Genomic DNA, 17,271 nt, shown 5'->3' on the forward strand with positions numbered 1-17,271 from the left:
TTTGTGCATCCGCTGTCAATAATCCAGCTAGAGCCCCCGGATGCATAAACCTGCAAGGCAAATTTAGGCTTGGGTCTTAGGTACCCAACTCATGTTGGGTTCTACAAGGTTAGTACAAATAGCCTTAGGGACCCAAATGCAAGTTTTATCTCCCTTGCATTTTGCCCCTAATTTTCTAGCAATTATCTTCCTATCCTTTCTACAAATAGCAAAGGAAGCATTTAAAGCATGATAAATTGTAGAAGGTTCACTTATTATCTTCCTAGAAACATGAACAACATTTCTTCTAGGCATGTGATTAATAACATTTCTCCTAGCTAAATTTCTATCATGCACAATAGAAGAACTAGAAACAACCATGACATGAGAATCAAAAGCATCATTACTTCTATAACCATTTCTAGAATGTCTCCTATCATGATACATGAAGGCATGGTTCTTTTGAGCACTACTAGCCATAGGGGCCTTCCCTTTCTCCTTGGCGGAGATGGAAGCCTTATGGCTTGTTAAGTTCTTGACTTCTCTCTTGAAGCCAAGACCATCCTTAATTGAGGGGTGTCTACCAATCGTGTAGGCATCCCTTGCAAATTTTAGTTTGTTAAATTCACTCTTGCTAGTCTTAAGTTGGGAATTAAGACTAGCCACTTCATCATTTAATTTAGAAATGCAAGTTAGGTGTTCACTACACGCATCAACATTAAAATCTTTGCACCTATTGCAAATCATAACATGTTCTACACAAGAGTTAGATTTATTTGCTACTTCTAGTTTAGCATTTAAATCATCATTAACACCTTTTAAAGTAGAAATGGTTTCATGACAAGTACATAGTTCACAAGAAAGCATTTCATTCCTTTTAACTTCTAGAGCAAGAGAATTTTGTGCACTAACAAATTTATCATGCTCTTCATATAAAAGATCCTCTTGCTTTTCTAATAACCTATTCTTATCATTCAAGGCATCAATTAATTCATTAATTTTATCAACCTTGGTTCTATCTAGGCCCTTGAATAAACATGAATAATCTATTTCATCATCATCACTAGACTCATCCTCACTTGAAGAAGCATAAGTACTAGTATTACGAGTGCTTACTTTCTTTTCCCTTGCCATGAGGCAAGTGTGATGCTCGTTGGGGAAGAGGGATGACTTGTTGAAGCCGGTGGCGACTAGTCCTTCGTTGTCAGAGTCGGACGAGGAGCAATCCGAATCCCACTCCTTTCCAAGATGTGCCTCGCCCTTCGCCTTCTTGTAGTTCTTCTTCTTTTCCCACTTTCCACTCTTCTTTTCCTGGTCACTATCATTATCGGGACAATTAGCGATAAAATGACCAATCTTACCACATTTGAAGCAGGAGTGCTTCCCCTTCGTCTTGTTCTTGTTGGGGTGCTCCTTGCGACCCTTTAGCGCCGTCTTGAAGCGCTTGATGATGGGCCATCTCTTCATCATTAAGCCCGACCGCCTCAACTTGCGCCACCTTGCTAGGTAGCGCCTACTTGCTCCTTGTTGCCTTGAGAGCAATAGTTTGAGGCTCTTGGATTGGACCATTTAATGCATCGTCGACGTATCTAGCCTCTTTGATCATCATCCGCCTGCTTACAAATTTCCCAAGAATTTCTTCGGGCGACATCTTGGTGTACCTGGGATTCTCACAAATGTTGTTGACAAGATGTGGATCAAGTACAGTAAAGGACCTTAGCATTAGGCGGATGACGTCGTGGTCCGTCCATCGTGTGCTTCCATAGCTCCTTATCTTGTTGACGAGGGTCTTTAGCCTGTTGTACGTCTGGGTTGGCTCCTCCTCTCTTATCATCGCGAATCTCCCGAGTTCGCCTTCCACCAACTCCATCTTGGTGAGCATGGTGACGTCGTTCCCCTCATGTGAGATCTTGAGGGTATCCCAGATCTGCTTGGCGTTATCCAAGCCGCTCACTTTATGGTATTCGTCCCTGCACAAGGAAGCTAGAAGAACAGTAGTAGCTTGTGCATTTTTGTGAATTTGCTCATTAATGAACATGGGACTATCAGTACTATCAAATTTCATTCCATTATCAACTATCTCCCATATGCTTGGATGGAGAGAGAACAAGTGACTACGCATTTTGTGACTCCAAAATCTATAGTCCTCTCCATCAAAATGAGGAGGTTTACCAAGTGGAATGGAGATTAAATGAGCATTGGTACTTTGAGGAATACAGGAATAATCAAAAGAGAAGTTTGAATTAACCGTCTTCTTTTTCTCATAGTCGTTGTCGTCGTCCTTTTGGGAAGAAGAGGATTCATCGCTGTCGTAGTAGACTATCTCTTTGATGCGTCTTGTTTTCTTCTTCTTCCCATCTTTTCTTTTGTGGCTCGAGCCCGAGTCAGTAGGCTTGTCCTCCTTTGGATCATTGACAAAGGACTCCTTCTCCTTATCGTTGACCACCATCCCCTTGCCCCTAGGATCCATCTTTTCGGGCGGTTAGTCCCTTTCTTGAAGAGAACGACTCTGATACCAATTGAGAGCACCTAGAGGGGGGGTGAATAGGTGATCCTGTAAAAACTTGAAACTTAATCCACAAAACTTGATTATGAGTTAGCACAATTAAGCCAAGTGGCTAGATAGGAGAACTTGCACAACACGATAACCACAAAGAGATCAACACAGAGATGACACAGTGGTTTATCCCGTGGTTCGGCCAAGTCCAACACTTGCCTACTCCACGTTGTGGCGTCCCAACGGACGAGGGTTGCAATCAACCCCTCTCATGCGGTCCAAAGGCCCACTTGAATACCACGGTGTTTTGCTTTGCTTTACTATATCCCGTTTGCGAGGAATCTCCACAACTTGGAGCCTCTCGCCCTTACACTTTGAAGTTCACAAAGAAGCACGGAGTAAGGGAGGGATGAGCAACACACACAAGACACGAAATCAGAGTACCAACACGCACACAAGTCACAACAAGAGCTCACAACACAACCCGGCGAGTTCACAACTCAAATGAAGCTCTAGTTGCTATCACAAAGAATCAAATGCGCGGAATCAAAATCTTGGTGCTCAGGAATGCTTAGAGAATGCTTGGTGTACTCCTCCATGCGCCTAGGGGTCCCTTTTATAGCCCCAAGGCAGCTAGGAGTCGTTGAGTGCATTCCAGGAAGGCAATTCTTGCCTTCTGTCGCCTGGCGCACCGGACAGTCCGGTGCACCACCGGACACTGTCCGGTGCGGATCTCCTTCCTTATTTGGCGAAGCCGACCGTTGGCGCACCGGAGACTGTCCGGCCAGTGCCCCCTTCCGACCGTTGGCTCGGCCACGTGTCTCGTGCGGATCGTGCGGCCGACCGTTGGCCTGGCCGACCATTGGCTCACCGAACAGTCCGGTGCACACTGGACAGTCCGATGAATTATAGCCGTACGTCGTTAATCACTTTCCAAGAGCAGCAAGTTCGCCTGAGTCAGCCTGGCGCACCAGACACTGTCCGGTGCACCCAGACAGAGCTGACTTTGGCTGAACAAAGTCATCTTTAATTTCAACTGCTTCTTTGTGAATTGTAATAGCAGATACCTTCGAAAATCGTAATGACATGCATAAAATATCCTTCGAATTAATTGGACTACTAGTTTGCTTCATGATTTGTGTGGACTTTTTTCTTTGAAAGACCACTACTATTATTAATTTAACAAAGATCATATTTTGCTGGCTCAAATATTTATCACCGCGCAAGTTGTCCGGTGTCCGCAGCTCATCCGTTGGCTGCTTCGCGCTCACGGCTCACCTGTGGCTCACTGGCTCAGTACTCCACGTCTCCAACGGCGCGAGCCCGCAGCTCCTTTCCTTCTCTTCGCCCCGGCCAGTCCGCGTCCCACTCCCGGACGCGACGCGACCCTGAAACTCGACGCGTTCCAACTACAGCCTCCCTAGTCCCTCCCATGGGCGCGCGCTATCGCAGCCTCGGCCGCACGAGCTACTCAGCAGCATCTGCTTCTTCTCGCAAGGCGCGCCGCGCTTTCCACGGTGCGGCGCCCGCTACCGGTCACATGCAGAGTCAGTGCGGTAGCGCGCCGCTCGGGCTCGCTGCCCCCGCCGCGCAGCACATTGGGTGTATGCTCGGCGAGGGCCACCGGCCGGGCGCACTCGAGCTTGCCGCGGCGATCAGGTCGTCCTCGGCGCTCCCGGGCAGCGGCAGCGCGCTCGCGAGGTGCCTCCACGGGCTCGCCGTGAAGGCCGGGCGCGTGGCGAGCAGCGCGACGGTGGCGAAGGCGGTCATGGACGCGTACGGGAGGTTCGGATCCCTCGCGGATGCTCTCCTGTTGTTCGACGAAATGGCGCGCCCCGACGCGGTGTGCTGGAACATCCTCATCACTGCATGCTCTCGCCGTGGGCTTTTTGAGGACGCCTTTATTTTGTTCCGGTCGATGCTCTCTTGTGGCGTGGGACAGGGCATGCCGACTGCAGTGACGGTGGCTGTAATTGTTCCGGCATGCGCGAAGTGGAGGCATTTGCAGACCGGCAGAAGCGTCCATTGCTACGTGGTGAAAACTGGTTTGGAATCAGATACTCTGTGTGGAAATGCATTGGTGTCAATGTACGCAAAATGTGGTGGAAGTAGGGTAATGGTTGATGCACATAGAGCATTTTCTTCTATTCGCTGTAAAGACGTTGTTTCATGGAATTCAGTCATTGCTGGATATATAGAGAATCAGTTATTTGGAGAGGCGCTTGCGCTGTTCAGTCAGATGATCTCACAGGGATATCTTCCAAATTATTCAACAGTGGCTAGTATTCTTCCTGTGTGCTCATTCACAGAGTTTGGGAGGCATCATGGGAAAGAAGTGCACAGTTTCGTGGTCAGGCATGGTATGGAAATCGATGTATCTGTTTCTAATGCACTGATGACACATTATTCCAAAGTGCTTGAAATGAAGGATGTAGAATCAATATTTACTAGTATGGATGTGAGGGATATCGTATCATGGAACACCATTATTGCAGGATATGTGATGAACGGGTATCACCATAGAGCATTGGGCCTGTTTCAGGGGCTTCTGTCTACAGGAATTGCTCCTGATTCTGTTTCTTTTATCAGTCTGCTCACTGCCTGTGCTCAAGTAGGTGATGTCAAGACAGGGATGGAGGTTCATGGTTATATTTTTCAAAGGCCAGTACTTCAAGAAACATCCTTAATGAATGCTCTTGTCACTTTTTATAGCCACTGTGATAGGTTTGATGATGCTTTTCGTGCTTTCACCGATATTCTGAACAAAGACTCAATTTCATGGAATGCAATTCTCTCTGCTTGTGCCACCAGTGAACAACATATCGAGAAGTTTTTTGTACTGATGAGTGAAATGTGCCGTGGGGTAAATCAGTGCCAGTGGGATTCAGTCACAGTCTTGAATGTTATACACATGAGTACCTTCTGTGGTATTAAGATGGTCCGCGAAGCTCATGGGTGGTCTCTAAGAGTTGGTTATACAGGTGAAACTTCAGTAGCAAATGCTATTCTGGATGCTTATGTGAAGTGTGGCTACTCACACGATGCAAGCATACTTTTCAGAAACCACGCTGGGCGGAACATTGTTACTGACAATATAATGATTTCTTGCTACTTGAAAAGTAACTGTATAGAGGATGCTGAAGTGATCTTCAACCATATGGCTGAGAAAGACCTGACTTCATGGAATTTGATGATCCAGTTGTATGCACAGAATGACATGGATGGTCAAGCTTTCAGTCTGTTTAATCACTTGCAATCTGAAGGCTTGAAGCCTGATATTGTTAGCATTGCAAACATTCTTGAGGCTTGCATTCATTTGTGTTCTGTACAGCTTGTGAGACAATGTCATGCCTACATGCTCAGAGCATCCCTAGAAGACATCCATCTTGAAGGAGCTCTTGTTGATGCGTACTCAAAATGCGGCAACATAACCAATGCATATAACATCTTTCAGATCAGCCCAAAGAAGGACCTTGTCACATTCACTGCCATGATTGGATGTTACGCGATGCATGGAATGGCAGAAGAGGCAGTAGAGCTGTTCTCTAAAATGCTTAAACTTGACATTAGGCCAGACCATGTAGTTCTGACCACACTTCTGTCAGCATGCAGTCACGCAGGCTTGGTTGATGCTGGAATCAAAATTTTCAAGTCCATCAGAGAGATTCACAGAGTTGTACCAACAGCAGAACACTATGCGTGTATGGTTGATCTTCTTGCCCGCAGTGGACATATCCAAGATGCATATATGTTTGCCTTGGATATGCCCCCTCATGCAGTCAATGCAAATGCATGGAGCTCCCTGCTAGGAGCATGCAAAGTCCATGGAAAGGTTGAAATTGGTCAACTCGCTGCTGGTCGGTTGTTCTCAATGGAAGGGGGGGATATTGGGAACTATGTCATTATGTCAAACATCTATGCAGCTGATGAGAAATGGGATGGTGTTGAGAATGTCCGAAAACTGATGAAGTCCATCGATATGAAGAAACCTGCAGGGTGCAGCTGGATAGAGGTCGAGAAGACCAGACACTTGTTCATAGCGAGCGATATTAATCATCAAGATAGGTCTTGTATCTACGATATGTTAGGAAGTCTGTATCAGCAAATCAAAGATACACACACACAGAACATGACAATGGTGAAATCTATGTGACCACAAGTTGCAAAAAAGAAGAAGTGAAGCGCTCTTCATCTGATATGTGCCCAGTGGCTTGTCTGACTCCAGTTGCAGGGCTTCCACTTCCTGGCTGCAAATAGTAACGAATTTGCCTTTGTCTCACTGAGGTATGCAGCAGCCTAGTCCTGTAAGCATTCTAGTTTGTCACTTGACCTCTGATGCTATTGATTTGTGCATGAAACTAATATTTTGTAGGCTTTTATGTATAGTTAGACCCAGAACTCCAGAAGTAAGAATACATTATTTATTCTGCTCTAGGTGTGATAAAGTTCATTTTCTTGACTGCTATAGGCCTATGACCCAGTCATACCCTTGTGCTCAATGCCTATACTATAACCATTTGTATGGGTCGCAGTTAACCTTTCCCAGTTATCCTTCCTTTCTTACTAATGTAACCTATTATCGTGATTGTAGTAAGCTTTAACACGAGCAACATTTGTTTCCTTTCTAAAATAAGCCAAAAACTTTCAGACAATTCCACTTTGTTTCTTAAGCAGGTTGATCCTGCATTGTTATGCAAACTAATAATTTATGGTTGTGTGCATCCCTGGTTTGTGGCTTCGTGCAGAGGCTGGAGATTAACTCCATTATGTAAATATGTGAGCACTGACAAGGATCTTGAAGCCAAGAAAGAGACCATGGAATTTCAAGTTAACCAATGTCCTTAGAGAGTATATGCTCGTGGTTTGCTGTTAAAAAGAAGGTGATGTTTCCTTATTCCAATCATATAGGCGCATGCACATACGCACTTCTCCTGTTGATGACAAGTTCAGTGTAACAGTTGTTAGTATTTTTTTTCCCGAATGCGCAGGAGATCTGCGCTTCATTATATTGAGAAGAATCTATAACTCCTAAAGAAACATGACCCACAAAGACCTAGAGACCAGGAATGGGGGCTGTGAGGAGCAAAAGATCCCTAGCCCCAGCACGACTCCACATCTCCTTTTCTTGATCAGCCTTAAGAATTGCCTCTTCAATGTTGTGAGATTTTTTTATCAAACACACATCTATTTCTATGTTTCCAGAGAGTCCAAGCTCCAAGAATAATTGGAGTGTTTAGATCTCGCCTAGCAACCCCACTGATCTGACCAGCTGCCAAACTCCACCAAACCACAAAGCTCCAGCCTTCAGGCTGTGGAGCAAGAAACTGAAGATTTACTTGACTTAGTAGGCGGTACCAAAACTCTCTAGCAAACACACAATTTGTCGAAAGATAATCAATAGATTCCCGATGCTGATCACACAAAGGACAATGCTCTGGATGGTCAAGCCCTCTCCTGCTTAACCTATCTACAGTCCAACAATTTCGATGGGTAGCCAACCACAAGAAAAACTTGCATTTAGCAGGAGCCCATAATTTCCATATTATGTTAGCTGGCTCAAACTGAATCGAACCAATAAAAAAGAACTCATACACCAGCTTGGCCGAGTACTTTCCATCCGCAGCAAGTCTGAACACTTGTGTTATGGTCGCTAGATCGGTGAGGGATTGGAGAGGGAATTCGATGGTTGGGGCTGCTGGTGGAGGTGGTGCGGGACTGTTCATGTGTGAACAATACTCGCGGTTACTGTTCACAGGACGCCGGCCGGGGGTCTCTGCCCACGGCCGAGCAAGAGGGGGGGGTTTCCCTTCTAATTCTTGCTTGCTTTATTTCTCATCCATTGATTACATAAATAGGCCGGTTGGCTGCCCCTATCTAGCTAGAGATCCTTATCTCCTAAAAACTCTCAACAAACTACTAACTGATAACCTTCCTAGATAATCTCAACTAATCTCCTAATCTTATCTCTAACTATCCTTATCTAATCCCCCTTAGGGCCCATGGCTGCTGCTACCGCAACCCCTCTGTGGGCCTCCTTAGGTCCTGACACTACACCCCTCCTGGACAAGCAGCTCGCCCTCGAGCTGCCGCATAACGGGTGCTCAAAGACCGAGTCTACTTGACCCAAAACCAAACACCTAGAAGACAAGCCTTTTATATCTCGGCTTATCTTATTATTCCGAATCTGATTTTTTTTACCCCATAAGATAAGGCGAACACGCACGTGTGTAGCCACCTGGATCCCATGGACGCCATCTGCACGAAAGGGGAGCACATGGATGGGCACCTAGAATAGGTCGCAGCAATAACCAGCGGAGGCGCCCTCGTGGCGGCCGGTAGCGGAATGTGGTGGCGCTAAATAGTGTGCCCTTGTTGATGACGAGGTGAGTGTCTTCCCTACCGCCGCTGTCGTAGAGTTGAAGTTCGTCGCCCGCGGGACACGTATCATGCTCGCACTTCGAGATAGCGGCCTGGTGCCACTGCTGATAGTCGTCCGACAAGGTGAGGTCGCGCCGACGTGTGCCGAGGTCAACCGTCACCAAGGCTGCCTTGAGCATCTGCCGGCGCATCTCCCGCACTTTCTGTAGTGCAAGGAAGCCACAAGCAGCAGCTTGTATGCCCACAGCTACCGACGTCCGGAGCCGTGCGGACAACGCTAGCTGGTGTTGCTCATGTTGCACTGCTGCCTTGATTTGCAGCAGCCATTGCATCTTTGTGAGATCAGCCCTTATGTTGGTCCACAAATCTCCCATCGATGGAGCTGGTGATTGCTGAGTCGTGGCTGCCCCTAGTGGTGTCGCCCATGGGGACGGAGACGCCGTCAACGAAGATGATGTGATGAAATTTGGCGTTGTCTCTAGGGATGGGCACGCCGGCGTCCAGGATGTGGTGACAAAATTGGCAGGCGATGCTGCCCATGGAGATAGGGACGCCGGTTGCCAGGATGGCGTGACGAAGGTGGCATGCGGCGCAGCCCATGGAGATGGGGACGTCGGTTGCCAGGACGGCGTGACGAAGGTGACATGCGGCGTTGTCCATGGAGATGGGGACGCCGATTGCCAGGATGACGCCGCGAAATTGGCAGCAGAAGCCATGGGATCAGATCGAAAACCAAGCTAGCTGATACCAGATGTTATGGTTGCTAGATCGGTGAGGGATTGGAGAGGGAATTCGATGGTTGGGGCTGCTGGTGGAGGTGGTGCGGTACTGTTCATGCGTGAACAGTACTCACGGTTACTGTTCACAGGACGCCGGCCGGGGGTCTCTGCCCACGGCCGAGCAAGAGGGGGGTTTCCCTTCTAATTCTTGCTTGCTTTATTTCTCATCCATTGATTACATAAATAGGCCGGTTGGCTGCCCCTATCTAGCTAGAGATCCTTATCTCCTAAAAACTCTCAACAAACTACTAACTGATAACCTTCCTAGATAATCTCAACTAATCTCCTAAATAATCTCAACTAATCTTCTAATCTTATCTCTAACTATCCTGATCTAATCCCCCTTAGGGCCCATGGCTGCTGCTACCGTAGCCCCTCTGTAGGCCTCCTTAGGTCCTGACAACTTGTCTGTCCTCAATGCCTACTTGTAGCTCAACTTCTTCAAGCAAATCCCACAAGACAAGATAATCCATCAACACACCAACCGAGAGCCCACCACTGATATCAGAAATCCATAACCATCCATTAAGTGCCTCCTGCACATGGTAGTGTGCCAACATGTGGACACAACACACTGCCAACAACGTCTCCACGGATGGATTCTGACTAGAGATCTGAAGGTAAATAAAAGAAGAGTTTTCAAGGATGATTTTTTATCCGTGTAATGGTCCATGTAATATTGTTTCTCTTTGGATCTGAATTTCTCATCGTACATGTTGTCAGTTCCAGTGCTTGAGCCTTCATGTGAATGAACTTCCAATGGAATTTTCTTAATCCTACTGGTCCTGAATGCCACTTTACTTTGGAGAAATAAGCATGCAGACTCATGTACCTGCTAGTGATATGGTTTAGAATTTCCTTCACTTTTGGTAAGCTCATTAACACTCATTACAGAATGAATCACGGTTCTTGAATTGTGGATGTATGATATGGTGTTATTTTTCACATTCTGTGCCCACGCTGCTATCAATCTTAAGGATTCTAGAAATCCCTTACTAGCCTAACCGACTTCTCGTTTTCAGGATCAGATTGGAGAGGGGTATGTCAAGTCAAGATCTATTGAGTACCACATTGACCACTGATCCACAACAACTTGTTGATTAACTTGCTATTTGAACTGGATCCAGCAATAGTTCAAAGAGCAAGCCAAACAAAAAGTTGTTGTGGATCGGTGGTCAATGTGGTACTCAATAGTTGTTCATGTTCGACACTGCTATTACTGTTAGCACTGATAGCCTCCCAGTTGAGCGCAAGCAGGAACTATAGATGGCCAAGTGGGTCGTGTGCTAAATGGACCGACACTAAGCACGACACGACCCGTAGTGCTTCGGCACGGCACATACACAATTCATATAGTGTCAGTACCGGCACGACATGAGTCTAGTGTCGTGCTTGGGCGCCACCCCAGCACGATGGACTGGCACGAGCACAACACGATTAAGTGGCAGGTACGATTAGCCACAACTTAGACCAATTGGTGGTATATAGATGTGATTGTGTTAATGAATTCACTTTATAATGGTATAAATGTTCACGATTTAAAATTATATATATATAATCTTAAAGATTTTCTATATTTTTTTGAGCTTTTAAAGTGAAATAATGTCTGGACTAGTACATGCACTATTAGGTGTTAGTGTTGTATAGTGCCGGCACGACACGATTAAGCACTATAGTGGAGTGTCTGGGCCGCTAGTTATGCACTAGTGTCGGCACGTCACAACACAACATAGTGCATAATAGTGTCGTGTCTAATAGTGTCATGTCTAATAGTGCTAGTGTCGTACCGTGCAGGGCGGCTGTGTCGTGCTCCCTCTATCCTACCCTATAAGTGTCATTCTCGTTTCATGATAAATTAAATATTTTCAACCTTAACTAAATATATTTAAAAATATTAATATTTCTAATATATATTAATAATAATTAGATAAACAATTAAATCTACTTTATAATAAATTTATTTAGATATAAAACTGTTGGTACTAAAAAATAGTTAAAAGTTTGTTTAGTGTGAATAACATAGAGAGATTTGTTATAGGACGAATGGAATTACTTCTAGTTAAAAGGCGCTGGGGTTTGGGGCTCCATCCGCGTTCCCGGGTACGACGTCCTCACGTATACCGACACGTCCACGCACCACGGACGCGAGCGAGATTTTCTCTATCACGGACGTGAAGTTTCTAGATACGAATTGTTTATCAGCTTTGATTGTCCTCCCTTCCGCTATCTCCTCACACGCCGTCGCATGCCTGACTTCTGTATCTGCTGCTCCCCTGCCCCTTCTGGTCTCTTCTAGCCCGCCGCAGGGGGAGCACACGCCGGTCAAGGGCGGCTGAGTGCGCGACAGAGATGGAGGCTCCGGTGCCCGCGCCGGCTACCATGAATCTGGGGGCAAGGTGGCAGAGAATCTAGAGGCGGCGATTGCGCGGCTTCGCCTGCCTGTCTTCCTGCTGCCTTCTTCTACTCGTGCTCGCACCAACCAGAGGAGCAAGCCTGTAGCTGATGCCCCCATAAAGGGACCAGAGGGAAGGTGACGCCGGGAGACAGGGGAGGAGACGCAGTGACCATGTCTCAGATCTGGGTGTTTGAGTACTGCTCGTTGATCTGGAACCCAGGCATCACCCACGACGCCTGCATCGTCGGCTTCGTCGAAACTACCACCACGTCTTGTACCAAGGTAACCTCCACACTGCTTACCTGCTTGTGGGTGCAATCCGTCCGTCTTCACGGTCACGCCCTCAAATTATTTTTCCTTCAGCGGTGGGTGGACAGGGAGTATGGAACACAGGGGCACGCCGCAGTTCCCCGGGAGGACCATCACGCTCGAGCACCAGCTCAGAGCGACTTGCGTATGCCCTTTCACATGTCCACCCTCCTACTCTGTCAATGTAACTGCTATGACAGCCTGAATACAAGGATGGTTAATAATTTCAGGGTTGATGACTTGATGTTACTCCCCTTCCATCATGTTATCATCTACATCTGTGTTTTGTGAGCCTAACGATCCGCTGCGTAGTTGATGTGGTTGATTTTGCGAGCTAATCCGTCTATTTTACATCTTTTAGTGGGGAGTTGCTTACAGAATAAAGGAAAAAGATAAGGAGGTAGCTATGGAGGTATGTTTATTGCAAGCCAGGCAGATGCAGATGTGTTAGTCTATTCTACAACTGGCCTGTTACCAATATTTTTATGGGGTCTGTTCTGGATAACAATATGCATTTGTTCTTTATACCGAGATTTTCCTTGCAATATTATGTTTATTTGGTCATTCATAGCGGCTTTTTTGCCTTTTTCATCATGCCAAGTTGAATACTGATGCTGCATATCAATGAGCTCAAAAAAGTACAGTGTTTTCAAGGTTTTTTGACTGTTCTCGGTTTGTTTCAATGCCAGAAACTGCCAGAAAAGTTAATAATTGCATTTAAACCACCCTATGAAAGCTAAAAATGATTTGGCCATTAATTAGGTTTGTTTGCAACCTGTTCTTACTTCGTAGATGAGGTAATGGTTGCCTTGTATGGGCTTTCTCCCCCTTTTTCCTCTAATATAAAAATATGCAGCTCCCCTACCCGTTTGAGAAAAATGTTATTATGAGCTTGCTTTAAAAATCATTGTCCCCCCAGATACTATGGTGTCTCCCAGTGCCAAAAAAGTACCTTGATTATGGAATCACTCATAAGAAGTTCCTCAGCCAACAGCTCAAATTCTGAATATGGATAATGTGTCAGGCCAAAAGTTAGAGTACCACCAGCTAAAAGAATCTGTCCTTGAGCCTGAAATAGGAAGCATTTAAGAAAATGATAGTAGAATTGAGGAAACTTTTAGTGAAATAATATGTGTGTGAGTGTGTATGTATTTAGATCTGTCAATTGAAAAGGTATTTATATTATATATTTTGTAGAAAGCCTCAAGAAAGACTTTCAGTCTCGTTATTTTCTTTTGTTTTAAACATATATTTTAGTAACAAACAATGGTCACAGTTAGGGGTTTTGCGGGACAATGTTCATGGCCAGCACACCAATTATTTGTGACTGAAGGATCTATGTATGCATATGGCATAAAATGTTACAAAAAGTACAGAAAAGCCATAGGACACCAGCACTCCCCCTATCTATGTAAGAAACACATAAAGACAAACAAAGCTAATATCTTCCTGAACAAACATGTTTGTGACTTTTCTGTGAGTTCATCTACGGTAAAGCAAAACATAAGTGCAATGCTTGAACCAAAATTGTATGGATGTACTATCAATAGAGATAATGCTTTCAGCCTCAAACCTGAATACGGCTCCACCGTAAGGGAAGAGAAACTTTGGCACAATTTCTGACAAAAACATTTGTCCAGAGTGGCTCATATGGGGGGTCTAGAAAAACTGTATCCGTTTGTGTGCTCAAGTTATTGTTGCTAACAGTAATACTCTTAGGTACTGCTTCATAAAGTGTTCCAGCTGCTCCCGCATTGTCCAAGCATCCTGAACTCTTCCCCCTGTACACGAACAACAGCAACAACAAAGCCTATTAGTCCCAAAAAAAACTTGGGATTGGCTACTAATGAAACCCAACAAGGCTCACCAAAAAAAGAGGATAAGAAAAGTAAGAGGGCATTATTGTAACCACAATAGCAGTAATAGTAGATCAAGGGAAAAAATAAACACTCAAATTATTAGATCAAGAAGGTCGAACCGAACCTGTACTCTCCATCAATCAGATATTATAGGTCTACTGAATTACAGATATTTAGAGCATAATCTCATCAATTAATAGGCAACAACAAAGCCCTTTAATCAGAAGCAAGTTGAGCAGGTGTATCGACTATGTCAGGCTTATGTTTCTCCTGCTTCTGCGCCCGCCAGCCGATGTTCTGCTCCTTAGTGACTCAGATGACTGTCAGAGAGCAAGAATACATTCGGCTAAGAGAATATGCTCCACCATGACCCAACTCAAGTAGAAACTAAAACTATGACAGGCTTGCATTTCTCCTGCTGCACTCGCCAGTCGATGTTCTGGTTACCTCTTGCTGTTGACAATTGACATCACGATTCCTGTTATGATAGAATTTTTCCTGTTCAAATATCAAACAGACCTGACATGAAATTTCTTGAAGTATTTGACTGAGCAATCTTATGTTTGTTATGTTTTCTTTGTCATATAATTTTTTCCCTTTGGATTATGAAATCCTCAATGACCGGTTATAATTTGGAAGACCAGTTATAAGCTGGAAGGCGGTAAAATTGAGATATACTCGGCTTATTTGCCGTTGCACGGTACCATGTAATTTAGTTACATGCTGTTATATCAGCCACTACCTCTGTTCCTTAGAGAGGTGCATAGCCAGAATGACAATCTTTTAGGAACGAAGGTAATAGCTGCAACAACGCCTTCTTTGGCTCCAAAAGGATCCTTTTTGGTACGTGCCAAAATATGAAGCTAAGTATGGTTGAAAAGCCTGCTGCATTTTCCTGAATGGTGTATGATCCTATGAGATGGGTTCATTAGTTTACTCCTTTTGCCATGGTGGTGATTATTTTGAATGCATAATATTTGTTTTCATATCAGTTGTTGTGATGGCTTCAGTTTTATTCGCTTTCCATCCCTAATTAATTGTTAATAGAGCCAAAATGAAGTTAAGTAAGCATATTGTATATTAGCTTCGTGTAAACAAATCACTTGAACTGGAACTTGCTATGATCTAATGTTAGTAAATTCCTTATAAGTGCTTCATTCAAAGATGCTGCTATAACTATTTTTATCTTCGGTGCAGGGATGACTTGATACCTTTTTTTTCCGTTGCGGCTGTAGGCATGACCTGTAGACTACTGGAAACTCAGAATTTGGTATGGTTAGATTTTTTCCTATCTATAGCATCGTTAACAGCCAATGCACAGAATATTAGTGTGACAATAGTGCATAACTATAAAAATTTTCTGTAATTCAGTCATTGGAAGTTAGTAATCGGCACAGCATTCACTATTGTCATTCTCAGGTTTATTCTACAAATTTTATTATGTTGACTTGAATTAAATTTTGTAGGAGAGGATCTTTTGGTGATTGCTGCTGATCAACCATTTCGCTTCCCTGCCACATTTACATTTGTGGTTAGAGCATTCTCAGGTTTCAATGTCTAATAATCTACATGTTTACATTTGTGGTCAGACCACTTTCCAGCGTTGTGCGTTGTCGCGACACCTTTTTTTCTTTTGCCCAAATTTTACCCCCACCACGATTTAGCATAGGCATGGCACTTAACCCCCCCCTTCCGGATTGTATGTAGATGTAATGATAACATATAAAGATGTACATAGTGTATAATAGACATTCTCCATGTATTGTTTCGTTTTCATGATGTACCAGTACACAGATAATCGTTTGATTTTTTTTCTTACATAAATTATTAGATTGAATGATAAATATTTGTTTTCTGATCCTTTTTCCCTGTGCAAGAATGCTGAGGGATAATTCTTAAAAAGTGTTTGCGTGCACAAATTTTCCTGAAATATGAAAGATATAACAGCTGATTTATATTTTTTATTGAAAAGTAGAGAACATTCAGGAACATTTTCTTACAATCTCATATGTTGTGATTTCGAAAGAGAAACCAACTGAAGATGTAAGCCAGCAGTGTCTTGTGCATTGATTTAATTTTTTGGAAAGAAGTAACATCGTTGTATAATACTTGGAATTCAGTAAAATGTATTGTCACTATGGCTTTGTCTGGATCTTGGCCTAAGTTCATACTTGGATGCCATCAGTGAACTATGTCGTTGTATAGCCTTAAATTTCTGTACAATCTGGAGTAGCTGACCTGGTATGATGAGTATTGTAATCTTTGCATGAATATTTTGGCTTGTTGCGGACTAATTATGATGCAAATAGTTCCTAAGTTATTGTTTGTTGCATCTATGCAGAAATAAAACCAAGATAGTGGATGCTGGTGCACTTGAGCCCCTGCTTGGTTATTTGCGATCAAGCGATCCAAATTTGCAGGAGTACGCCACTGCTGCTCTCCTTACACTTTTAGCCTCATCCACCACTAAGCCTGTCATAGGTGCCTCAGGAGCAATCCCTCTACTTGTGGAAGTCCTCAAAGGAGGGAATCCCCAAACCAAGAATGATGTTGTGATGGCCCTGTACAACCTCTCCACAATCGCAGACAACCTTCAAGCTATCCTTTCTGCCCAGCCGATCCCCCCTTTAATAGAGCTACTGAAGGGTGGCAAGAGGTCCTCCAAAACAGCCGACAAATGCTGTGCTCTTCTCGAGTCGTTGCTCGCTTTTGACCAGTGTCGGGTGGCCTTGACATCCGAGGAAGGCGGAGTGCTCGCCGTCGTAGAGGTGCTTGAGGAGGGCTCCCTTCAGGGCAGAGAACACGCCGTGGGAGCGCTCCTGACAATGTGCGAGAGCGACCGCAGCAGGTACAGGGACCTCATCCTGAACGAAGGGGCGATTCCTGGTCTTCTCGAGCTTACGGTTCACTGTAGGGCGCCCGAAGGGGCGCCTAATGTTCTAGTTATCTTGAAAAGGAGAGGGGATTGGGATTTGGGAGGAACGTCTCCGAATCCACAAAGGCACCAAGCGTCCAAGCCCCAGTAGCCAGGCACGCGTTTTCATCAGGAATACCGAATACCCGTGGGCCGTGGGC

At 44.8% G+C, this 17,271-nt stretch overlaps 1 protein-coding gene across 1 annotated transcript; it reads left to right on the top strand.

Moving 5' to 3' along the window:
• The first annotated feature begins 3,788 nt into the window (after positions 1-3,788).
• On the top strand, positions 3,789-17,140 carry LOC103641674 (putative pentatricopeptide repeat-containing protein At5g08490). Its single transcript, XM_020545985.3, has 4 exons — positions 3,789-6,760; positions 7,222-7,356; positions 15,394-15,466; positions 15,663-17,140. Exon 1 carries the CDS (start codon positions 3,909-3,911, stop codon positions 6,627-6,629), a length of 2,721 nt encoding a protein of 906 aa, XP_020401574.1. The 5' UTR covers positions 3,789-3,908; the 3' UTR covers positions 6,630-6,760; positions 7,222-7,356; positions 15,394-15,466; positions 15,663-17,140.
• The last annotated feature ends 131 nt before the right edge of the window (positions 17,141-17,271 follow it).

The sequence above is a fragment of the Zea mays genome, chromosome 10 (assembly GCF_902167145.1).
Source record: "Zea mays cultivar B73 chromosome 10, Zm-B73-REFERENCE-NAM-5.0, whole genome shotgun sequence".
Lineage (NCBI taxonomy): Eukaryota > Viridiplantae > Streptophyta > Magnoliopsida > Poales > Poaceae > Zea > Zea mays.

Bases quoted from the DNA above. Each gene is read 5' to 3' on its own strand.
- LOC103641674 (XM_020545985.3), top strand. From the start codon at position 3,909: ATGGGCGCGCGCTATCGCAGCCTCGGCCGCACGAGCTACTCAGCAGCA.